The sequence below is a fragment of the Cottoperca gobio genome, chromosome 10, assembly GCF_900634415.1.
Source record: "Cottoperca gobio chromosome 10, fCotGob3.1, whole genome shotgun sequence".
Taxonomy (NCBI): Eukaryota; Metazoa; Chordata; class Actinopteri; order Perciformes; family Bovichtidae; genus Cottoperca; species Cottoperca gobio.
The window spans coordinates 11941746-11953597 of NC_041364.1; the positions used below are offsets into that span (position 1 = coordinate 11941746).

An 11852-nucleotide genomic window follows, 5' to 3' on the forward strand; every position below is an offset into this window, starting at 1 on the left:
GATTCGAGAGTGTGATAAATGCGCTATGACGCTACACGAAAACCACACTTCATAGCAATCTGAATAGCACACGATACATATGGCAACACAACACAGACATATGAGTAGTACAGTAGTACACTACAGGTCATTTAGCAGACGCTCTTATCCAGAGCGATTTACAGTCAACTAACTACAGGGACAGTCCCCCTGGAGCAACTCAGGGTTAAGTGCCACTAGGCCACCACCACCCTGCACTTTTAATCAAACAAGCTGAACTTTAAGAGGAGGCATTGATGGCTCGCTGGGAGGCCAGACTTCGACAGTGCAAGAAGACAGAGAGGGGATGGATGAAGGCGAGCAGGCTGAGCAGCGTCAGACCGATGTTCACCTACAGACACATGAAGGGAGAGAGGAGGAAGCAGTGAGAGGAGAGTTAATAAATAAACATTATGATAAAATGAGAAGGACCAATGTATAGTTGTATCAGTTATATGTTGTGTACTCACATATAAAGGGTCTCCATCCAGAGGTCCATTCACCAGGGCAAAGCAGGCATACTGCAGCAGAGAAAACACTGCAGACAGAGCCACGACTACACCATAAACCTTCCCAAAGTGACACGACGGGAAACTACACACACACACATGGTGACATGGCAAAGAGAAGGAAGTGTTGAAAAAGTATGGCATAGAGTTTTTAAGTATTTAAAACATTCTTTAACCCCATCCTACCAATTTATTTAACATACAAGGACTAACGTTACCGCCAAGAATAAACTACTATAAGAGACAATCATCATCGGCTAATTACCTGTCATCTATCTAAACCTATACTTGTACTTCCTAAGCACTTACAACTCTCTCCTTATCCTCCTTCTCTTAGCGACTCTCGCTAAATCCTCAATTCTTTACGCTCCTTTCGGCTCTGCTAACGTTAGCTGCTGTAGCTCGGCAGCTAGCGAGGGCATCTTCCTCTTCCTGTTATGCTCTCTCCTGCTCGGTGTGTTTCAAGTTTAGCTATTGCTCTGCCTCCTTTAGTGATAATGGTACGTGTATTAAATGTAGTTTATACGCAGGGTTGGAGGCAAGTTTTAGAGGGATAGATGAGCGGCTCCGCACCATGGTTAGTCAGCGGTTAGCAAGTGTAGCTGTTAGCAAGCCCCCTATAGCCGGTGCGGGTCGACCAGTGGTATCTCCTGTTAGCTGTCCCCCGGCGGGGCCTGAGCAGCAGGGAGACTGGGTGACTGTCCGAAAGAAGTGTTATCAGAAGCCCACGGTTCAATAACAACCGCTTGCTGTTTCTAACAGGTTCTCCCCACTCAGTGACACACCAGCTGAGAAGCCAACTCCAGATTATCGGTAGCTCAATTTTGAGATACGTTAATTTTGAGACACCAGCGACGACAGTCACGTGCATTCCTGGAGCCAGAGCGGGCGACATAGAAGCACATTTGAAACTGCTGGCTAAGGCTAAACGTAAATACAGTAAGATTGTTATTCACGTCGGCGGTAATGACATTGCGATTGCGTCAATCGGAGTGTACTAAAGTTAATGTGGAGTCGGTGTGTACATTTGCCAAAACAATGTCGGAGTCCGTAGTTTTCTCTGGTCCTCTGCCAAATCTTTTGAATGATGACATGTTTAGCCGTATGTCATCATTCCGTCGCTGGCTCTCATGGTGGTGTCCAGATAATGATGTGGGCTTCGTAGGCAATTGGCGTACTTTCTGGGGAAGACCTGGTCTGATTAGGAGTGACGGCATCCATCCTACTTTGGCTGGAGTAGATCTCATATTCAATAATATTACAAAGTTTATTAGTGGACCTAATCCATGACAACCCAGAGTTGAGACCAGGAGAAAGAGTTGAAGTCTTACACACTTCTTTGTGCTTCTTTCCGGGCAGTCACCCACTCAAATCCCCATAGTGACTGTGTCTGCCCCACGACCACTGAAATTAATCAAATCTATGGTTAACAGAAGAGGAGTTATACATGAAAACCTAATTAAAATAAACACCACCGCTGCAAAAGTGCAACTAAATCGAAAAATCAAATGTGGGCTCATAAACATCAGATCTTTATCAACGAAAGCTGGATTGGTAAATGATTTAATATCAGATAATAAGATTGATTTATTTTGTCTCATTGAAACCTGGCTGAGACATGAAGAATATGTCAGTCTAAATGAATCCACTCCACCTGGTCATATTAATACTCACATTCCTCGAGGTACTGGCCGAGGAGGTGGAGTTGCGGCCATATTTGACTCAAACCTCTTGATCAATCCTAAACCTAAACTAAACTATAACTCTTTTGAAAGCATTAGTAACTCCTGAAATATATCTAGACTGTTTTACTCCAATCAACCTTAACCAACTAACTTCAACAATCTCATCGTCTAAGCCATCAACCTGTCTTTTAGACCTGATTCCAACTAAACTGTTTAAGGAAGTGTTACCCTTAATTAACACCTCGTTATTAAATATGATCAACCTGTCTCTATTATCTGGCTACATACCACAATCCTTTAAAGTAGCTGTAATAAAACCACTTCTTAAAAAGCCTAGTCTTGATCCAGAGGTTTTAGCCAACTATAGGCCGATATCTAACCTTCCCTTTTTCGCTAAAATCCTTGAGAAAGCAGTCGCAAAACAGTTGTGTGACTTTTTACATAATAATAGTTTATTTGAGGTTTTTCAATCTGGATTTAGAGTTCATCATAGCACAGAGACAGCACTGGTGAAAGTTACCAATGACCTTCTATTGGCATCAGACAAAGGACTTGTCTCTGTTCTTGTCTTGTTAGACCTCAGTGCTGCTTTCAACACTGTTGATCATGACATTCTACTACAGAGACTGGAACATTGTGTTGGCATAAAAGGAACCGCACTAAGCTGGTTCAAGTCCTATTTATCTGAGCGATCTCAATTTGTATGTGTTAACGATAAATCCTCCATGACAGCCAAAGTCAGTCTTGGAGTTCCGCAGGGTTCTGTACTTGGACCGATTCTATTTACCTTATATATGCTTCCTTTGGGCAATATTATAAGGAACCACTCTATAAACTTTCATTGCTATGCGGATGATACCCAATTATATCTATCAATTAAACCAGATGAAACCAATCAATTGGCTAAACTTCAAGCATGCCTTAAGGACATAAAAACTGTGTGTCTTCCAAGAAATTGTTAGAAGTGTTTTAATGTATTTAACATGACATAGTTGTAGTTTCCTCTGGTTTCCTTCCACAGTTCAAAGGCATGCAGATAATTTATCATTTTACAAATAAACCACAGTATCAACACACAACCTAGTGTTCTTTGCAGCGCCTTACCATTATTTATAAACATGTGTCTCTATGTGCTGCCCGCCTCATGAACATACTTAAGACGTGTGTGCTGCGTGTATTTGTTTGTGTGTTTGATACTCACGCCACACTGACGAAGGCTGCGTTGCCACCAAAGAGGAAGGAGCGGTTGATGACCTGCAGGACGAAGGTGAAGTACTGAAGTGGCAGGTACGGGATGCACGCACAAACTGAGAACAACACACACTGCAGCACCGTCACGAAGAGAGAAAGCACAGAGGCGCGCAGATCTGCTTCCTGTTCACTCTCTCCTACGAACAGACACAAAGAGAAACATTGCTGACATGTCCACACAGACAGAACAGAGCATCTATTTGCTGCACTGTTTGTAGGCTTTCATTCCAACTAAACGCTAGAGATTAGGCTTCAATGGTTTCCTGGGTAATGTGTGCACATTTCATAATATGTATTACCACATTTAACACACATTCTTTATTATTCAAAGTGTAAAATATATTTGGTTGAGGTGTATGACATTAATGTTAAAAACTAAATAGTGACTTTAAATTTGTGTAAATTAATTATAATAAACATTTGAGTTCCACTTTCTAATTAGCCTTTTTTATTATTAATGGGTTTATTAATGCTTAATAAACTATTTATTAATGCTTTATAGGTCGGTAATAAGTCATCAATAAGAATGCCAAGCTCTGAAAATTACCTTTGGCTGTAGTTTATTTTTCTCCACCTGTAAACTGTGAATGTTTCATGAGTTTCTCACTTTATAATGAACCATCAGTTGTGCAGTCAAAACATTTTGAATTTGTTTGGTTTGGTGTTGCCAGTATTAATAACTTGTAGGTAAATGGTCCAGATGCTCAGCAGATGAATAAAAGAGCGAGATAAAAGGATAACGTTTTTCAATGACAATAAATATGAATATTCATTTTTCACAATTTCCCAATCCAAACGTTTTCCTAAAAATTACTTGTTACTGTTCTATAAAGCATTAATAAAATATTTATTGTCCATTAACCATTCATAAAGTAAGCCTTATTTTGGAAATATGGTCCCAAACTAAAATCATTATACCAGTCACAGCTCTCAAAGTAAAACCTTTTCTCACAAAATTTAGTTTTGTATACTAACTATTAAAGGGAACATGACATGACATACATTTGGACCGCTGTTTATCCATAACAGTTAGTAATGGGACTTTCTCAATGAATATTTATTGTATCTTTAGACATGCTAGAGCACAGAGAGCACACATGGGACACACTGATTAGGTCTGCCAGGCTGTGTACCTTTGGATTAATTATTCGTTTTTATCAGCATTAGATTTTTACCTTCAGCACGAGGTTTGCCCTTTAGTCTGTCTATGATGAGACCGTTCCAGGGAGCACACAAGATGCCACACAGCTGTGTTATAGCAAAGGCATTGGTGTACTGGTTCACTGCAGGGACACACAAGCAAGGACAAGATGGTTAGAGACAAAAGGCTCAACAACAGAATATGGCTACGTTTAGACTGCAGACAAATCAGATTTGTTTCTCAAATCTGATCTTTAAAACAAACTCTCTACACTGTTATTATGCAAGTGATCAGATCAAATGTGTGTGTCCAGAAATCTTGAACCTATCTGCATGGGTTGCTGTGGTAACGAGGTATCAGTGACGCAGGTTTCCAATGTGCATTCACCCTCCAAACAACCGGGCTGTCATGTGCAGAACTCCTCCGTCATTGTGGATTTGACGTTGTCCTGGTGTGTTGCAAAAAACACTTATGATCCGTACTAAGACGCATTTGTAGAAATCATTGGAAGCGCATTTCACACAACCTGTAAAAATGGTTTGGATCTGATTTGCAAACATTACATTTCATTAGATGTTTTGCTGTCAAGACTTTCTAAAATCAATCTGGATATGCAAAAAAATAATTTTGGGCAGTCTGAAAAGGTCTATGAGATAACAGTCTGTTTGAAAGATATTCTTAAAGAAACCCACAATGTCAGGTTTAAAATCAAATAAGGGTTTTAATCATATTGATATCACATGCATATTCTTGCAAGGAGCTGAGTTTATACATACACAAGATGATCAAACTCACACATGTAGTGCTATCGTGTTACTCAAAGGAGTGACTGTCCCCTCCGAGATATATATATGCATAGATCAAAGGAAAGAACTGATACAGATCAGTTCTTTCCTTTGTTTATTCCTTGTTTATAGTAAAGACAGATGTGCTGATCAATAAACTGACGAATGTTCTATGATCTATAGTTTAGCAGCAGTTCACACTCCTGTCCTCTGCTGTGGCTATACACTCAGTATTTTTCCCATCACAGTCCTTCCTAGTTGAAGTGGTATTCATGAAACTTCATGGACCTAAGAAGGAAGTCTTGCTCAAACTTCCATTTTTGCTAAGACAGTCAGACATTTTGTACTGTTAGTGTGCGTTTACCCAGTGAAGGCTCTCCAGCCGTCAGACGCAGCAGCATGGGGTTGAGAGTGCCCATGAAGAGGTAATGTCTGAGCAGCATCACCGAAAGCCAAACCGTGTGCCACACAAAGAGCCTGGACATCAAACACTCACGGAAACTCTTCTCTGAGAGAGATGAGGGGAGAACACAGAGATGGATAAGTGAAGAAGAAAGACTAAAGATGAACAGAAATAGGCATAATGTATAATTATTTTATTATGTTACATTTAACTATGTAGGCTATTAATCCATGCCACAGTAAAGTGAACACACCTTGTTTCACAGGGACGTCCTCGACTTCCTCTGCCGTCGTCTGTGAGGTACCATTCGCTGTTATGTGCTCTAAGCTCAGACTCTTTGATTTGCCGCAGGTTATCCTGACAAAGGTCAAAGGTCACAGTGGATTAGCCAGACGTTCTTTGATAATTATTTACCTAAAAAAATAGGTTTCAAGTCATAACCAGCTATAATCACATAACAGGATATGAAGGATATTTATAAGTAATGTGGAACGACAATGATGTGAAAATTAAATGTGCTGGTAAGATATTAAACATTTGATTGTTTTTTCTAGAAACTTTAATTTGACAGTTGTTTGTTTGCCTTTCAATATTTGCAAGTTAATTTATTAACTATTAACCAGTTTTTTTGGATGGAGGAAGCTCAGTGTTGGTTAGACTTTGTTGGGTTTATCACTGACGACGTGTCCAGGTTGGACCTCATGATATCAAAGAACTAACTAAGTGTACCGAAGCCAGTGACACCCAGGAAGAGGCTGGATTACAACTGCACATAGTATGTTGACGACTGGAGAGACAATGAACAGACGGCAACCGGAGCAGGATGGGTTAGCAGCTCTTGAGAGGGAGCACCCACAAATATGCTACAAAAAGCCTTTCAGAGATAAAGGGGGAGGTGTAGGGCAGGATTAGCACCCTGTGCTGTGGCTGGATCTTGCTACACCCAAAACTTGTTTTTTTCAAACTGTAAGAGTACACTGAAAATAACATGCCCTATTTACATTTGATGTATCCCTGTATGTATGGTGTTGATGTGTGTGTGGTTTCTTGGAGATTTGTACCCATATGTGTAGTCATCAGGCAGCGGGTAGGGAATGTGGTCTCTGGGGAGCAGGAAGAAAGTCCTGAGCAGGTGAATGACACTGCAGGCGGACAGGAAGAGGAAGGAGGGAAGGAGAAAGACGCCAGCTTCATCTAACAGCTGCAGAAGACATTAGGATCATTGGTAAAAAATGTTATGGGACAAATACATTTCATATTAAGAGCAGTGTGTGAATGTTTCTCACCTTGATGACAAGGAAGATTGCTGAGGAAGAGTTAACGGCCCCGTTAAAGAAAGTGATGACGGTGGAGCGACGTGAGCCGAACAGGTTTCCTACCTTTAGGAGAGAATGTTGCATTTAATTTAAGTGTCTGTTGTTTTTTGTTTATTACATCTGTTTTTATGTCATTCAATGTCAAATTAGTTCTTGTCGAGTTGAACTAATTGCCTGTTTGAACATGAGGATGTGGTCCCAGAGAGGGCTTTGTACTTCTTTCCCCACGAGATTATGAGCTCAGTTTAAGAAAAGCGCTGCAGCTAACAAAAGTGCACTGAGGGCAGACCCTCTGTTTTTTATCCAGTGAATATTGCGACCTTGAACATCAAACCTCTGCATTTTCAAAGAAAGCTCTGACAACTCAGTCTCAGCTTTCCTCAAAAATGGGGGATAGGACAATTGACAGAGAATGTATAGAAGAAGGTAAAAAAAAAAGGTTATGTGACAGAATCTTACAGATATATTTTTTTTACAGGAACAAATAATAAAGGTTAAAAGTTAAATAGGACATAATTTAAAGAATCAAAACTTTCTCTTGCAAACATTTCCAGTTAAATTTTAGAGCAAATATCAATCAACAACTGTTCCTTAAACCTAAACATGTATCGATTAATCAATCAAAATGAATCAAAAATGTGGTTTGATTTGATTAATCGCTAATCAATTATTATGAGCAAATATTTTTCAAAATTTGGATCCAGTTTCTCCAGTTTGAGGATTTTCTGATTTTCTCTGTTTTCTATAATGGTCATTTTAATTTTCTGGGGTTTCTGACAAAAAAAAGCAATTGGAATTTTTTAACTTTTACATTTTTCTGACATTTCAATTGAATAATCGGGAAAATAATAGATTAATCAAAACTGACAATAATCGTTTTAATCTTATTTTTTAACTCAACAGCTTCAGTACCTGGATGTTTGTCAATAGAAACAAGTTTCCACCCGCTGCCAGGAGGGAGAGAGCTGGGAAGAGCAGGCCGGACAACGCTGATGGGAAAAGGAAAATGAGCATCCACAGCTGTTAGAGTCACCGTTACTTCTTGTCAGTATTTCTTTATACAATGTGGATCCTGAGAGAGCACAAAACAACGAGACAGAGAAATATTTTTCACCTGCAGTTGAGAAGGCCACCATTAAGGTCCCCGTGGTGTAAAGAAATCTGGAGGGAAAAGAAATTCCAGAGATTTCATGTCATTTTATTGGCATGAGACCGAGACATTTTTCCAAGAACAAGATATTACAAAACAAAGAATTTGAGATGGCAAAATTAATATAAATAACAACACTTTTAGCAATTCAATTAAAAGAAAAAGTGACATTCGATAAAATAACAAACGTCTTATCACAGTAAATATAGTAAATACATATTCAAATGTAGCTTGTCATTAATTTCCTTTTCTTGGCCTGTCCTAAGCAAAGATCTATCCTCATCTTCACTTGCTGCATCTTGTTCAACTATTTGCGTTCCTTGGCCTTTTATTTTTCCTCGACCCTCTTTAAGTGGAAACTAAAAACTAAACTAGTGAAAGTTTGCTAGTGTGGATTAAGATATATATGGGGCAACAAACTGGGCGGTCTGTGGTGTTAAGTTATATGAAATTCTCTGAGGCTTTGGGGGGGCTTCTGCACCAAAACATTCCTCAATCCTCTGGAAATTAATGGTCCTGACCTTTCCATTCTCTTAATTTTCCTCTTTACAGTTCTATTGCCTTTTACTGCTTTGTTTTCTGTCTCTACATTTTCTTTTGCTAAGTGTCGCCTCTGATATGTAGGCGTTTCTATTGCTGTCTGGAGACACAGTGGCGGTTGTCGACCAATATCACTAGGGGGTCTGGCTGGGGCCAAGTGTTTTGTTAGAGGGGCACATTCAACCTGAGGTACATTCAACCCGGGACAAAAGAGACAAAGCAGTATTCTAGCCTTCAATATTTTTAGTTAGGTATAAATGATAGCGCACAACGTGTACCTGATGTGTACCACTACACTCGCTGTCTTTGGAGCGTCCGCCCCCGTTCCTTCTTTCACATAATGGTATGATCCTAGTCTGTCCTTGCATGTGATTGACTGCATGGTGTGCTCATCAAAATAAAGTCCCGCCCCTGCCTGGATCATCGCAAAAAAAATCAGTACTTTTTATTATTGTACAATCGTTTTTCATAGGGGGGGCCCCCCACCCCCCAGAACCGCCACTGTGGAAACGTCAGCGACTTTACACCCCTTGAGGGAGCTACTGTGATCTCTGTATGCCTTCTTGCTTCTATCTGTCATACATGCCCCTTTTTACTTCACAAGAGCATGTATACTTATCCACATACACACCAACATTTCACATAAACACAAACAATAAAAATAAATTCCATATGAGAAAACAATTGTTTTTGTAAGCAAATAGATGTGGGAATCCCTCAGAGGGATATACCAGACAGATGAAATAACAGCAATAATTGCCTCTTTGCACTGCAGCATTAGCTTAGGCCCACAGGCAGAGACAGTCACAGCCATGCCTGGAGGTGAAGAGGACAGAAGCCTAATTGTCTTTAATGAAAATATGTTTGGTTTACTAAAAAGTATTTTATATTATTTATTATGTCATGAGTTAGCCTGCTTTGTGGTAACCTTTTTAAAGTCAGCAAACTAAATTGGTTGGATAGTCTGAAGTGATTCAAATAAATTAAAATTACATTTAAGTGTGTTTTTTAATTTTATTGAAATGCTAAATTCTGGCTACTGTCTGCACAGTTTAGAGACACACCGACTTTGACTGAATTTCTCTGTTCTGCAGTGCTACAAAAGTATCTTTGAAGAATCTTGATGTTTGATTGTCAGTTATTACTCTTCTTTTATATTTGTATGTGATATTTGATGATGCAGAGTTAGGCGATGCATTAAATCTTTGCTGAAAGAACAAAGGAATTTAATGTATGTTGTCTTAAACCATCACACCTCGAGTCAAGTGCAACCAACCAGGAGAGGTTCTCACTGCACTTTGCATTAGTTCATTAATAATGAAAAACCTCTTGTTGTTCTTTAATAGTCAATATTTTCCATTTCATTCCTGTTAACTACCCAGCTGTTGGGCTTTTAGTCCTCTTGTGCCGCCTATTTCTATGTTTATAGAGTTGGGACATGTTTTTTGGCTCAGAGTGAGCGCTTACTGCTTTGCAAGGATCTTTGTAAACAGAGCATGGAGATCAACACGTGGAGCAGAGACGCCATGTAAACTGTGTTCGTGTCTGTGATGCTTGAGCCTTGGAGACTATTTGTCTGAGAGTTATTCATGTGCAATTTGGATGTGTTATGTGCAGAATGTTTGAAGTTTGTAACTTTTGATCTGAAGCTAGTTTAATGTGTGCTAATTTAGCTAATGGTGATCTGTGTTATTTCTAGCTAATAGTGATGCTAATGATAGCTTTTTATAGTAGTATGTGTGTCGTTTGTACAGTGCTACTTATATGTTATGTAAAGCCTGCATACTTATGTGTTTTATTTCTGTATTGTTACAGTTTTACAAAGTAAAAGAAGAACAGTAAAGTCAAGAAAGCAAACCTTGCATCTTTATTGGAAAACTTTTGAATGTTAGCTAACTGTCTAGCTACGCATAGGGATACGTGCTGTACGGGCAGAATACCTCTTCTGAGTCACTGTTTTGATGAGACTTTACATGGGTAATATTATAAATCCACTGATCATTAACGTATAATATATTGTTGGACTTACATTCCAAAGAGCCGAGCCACTGTTGTACCAAACTGGTCTAAGAGGAAACCATTTGGCAGCGTCAGGAAAGTAAACAGAAAGGATGCGATGGTGAAAACAAGAGAGAACTGTTCGTCCTGTCCACTGCAATCTGTGGACACATCGAACATAAAGAAAGAGAGCATGCCATGGTTGTGAAATATTTTGTTAAAGAGGAGACAATTAAGGTCAGAGAGGCCTGCATAGAGAGATGTAATCAAATAAAACTCTTTATGCATGCGTTCAGTTTCTAAGCACCTTGATATCTAAAATCAATTACAACTCTTCATGCCGTCCTCTCTGACCTTCATTGTCGTCTGTCTAACTAAGGGTGACAATGAAGGTCAGAGAACGCTGCATACATAGTTCTGAATGAAACTTGCCTAATTCCTGCGTTGCATTTACTCCTGTAGTGTTGGCGTCTGTAGTGTTGGCGCACAGAGAGCTGAAGTAGCCCTCCTTCTTCAGGACAAAAACAATAGAAGCCCATCCAAAAACGACTCCGGAGAAACACAGACACTCCAGCAGACCCGTCACTAAGGTGAGGCAACGTTTCACCATCAAACTGTTCACGAAACCCGGCATGGCACCTCACACACACACAAACACATACACACAGGTGGTTCTTGTCAGTCAACCTGCCAAAAAAATAAAAAAATGAATGAATGAAATATTATTGAAAGAGTAACCTCCATCAACCCGCGGTGCTGGATTATACTCCGGCCATATCCGAGCCGGATTCGTTCGCTCGTCTCTGCTGTCTAGAGCCAAGCCAACATACAAACTATTGTTGGGTTTTGAAGCCCAAAGGGCGCTGTGATAGTCTTTCAATTGAATCCAGTAAACTTCTAGTTGATCAAGATACTTATTTATTTAAAGTGATGATGACAGCATTTCAAAAAATACCCTCAGCCGAGGACACTTTCACACACCAAGTCCACAGTCTGAATCAATAAAGAGCCAGTTAGCTGTCTGTTGGTAAAAGTGAAAGTGGTACAAAAACATCA

General features: G+C 39.6%; 1 protein-coding gene across 1 annotated transcript; it reads right to left on the reverse strand.

The window, feature by feature from the left end:
• Nucleotides 1–233: 233 nt before the first annotated feature.
• LOC115014789 (solute carrier family 43 member 3-like) lies at nt 234–11430 on the reverse strand. The gene is made up of 12 exons (XM_029441847.1): nt 11229–11430; nt 10828–10957; nt 8223–8269; nt 8021–8097; nt 7079–7171; nt 6854–6993; nt 6046–6149; nt 5754–5897; nt 4639–4746; nt 3414–3600; nt 489–612; nt 234–370 (listed from the first exon to the last, which is right to left on the reverse strand). Exons 1-12 carry the CDS (start codon nt 11428–11430, stop codon nt 260–262), a joined length of 1467 nt encoding a protein of 488 aa, XP_029297707.1. The 3' UTR covers nt 234–259.
• Between the last annotated feature and the right edge of the window lie 422 nt (nt 11431–11852).

Coding starts and splice junctions, on each gene's coding strand:
- LOC115014789 (XM_029441847.1), bottom strand. CDS start 11,430: ATGCCGGGTTTCGTGAACAGTTTGATGGTGAAACGTTGCCTCACCTTA. Junction 8,270..10,827: donor GTGGCTCGGCTCTTTGGAAT/GTAAGTCCAACA, acceptor TTTTCCCTCCAG/ATTTCTTTACACCACGGGGA. Junction 7,172..8,020: donor TTCTATTGACAAACATCCAG/GTACTGAAGCTG, acceptor TCTCTCCTAAAG/GTAGGAAACCTGTTCGGCTC.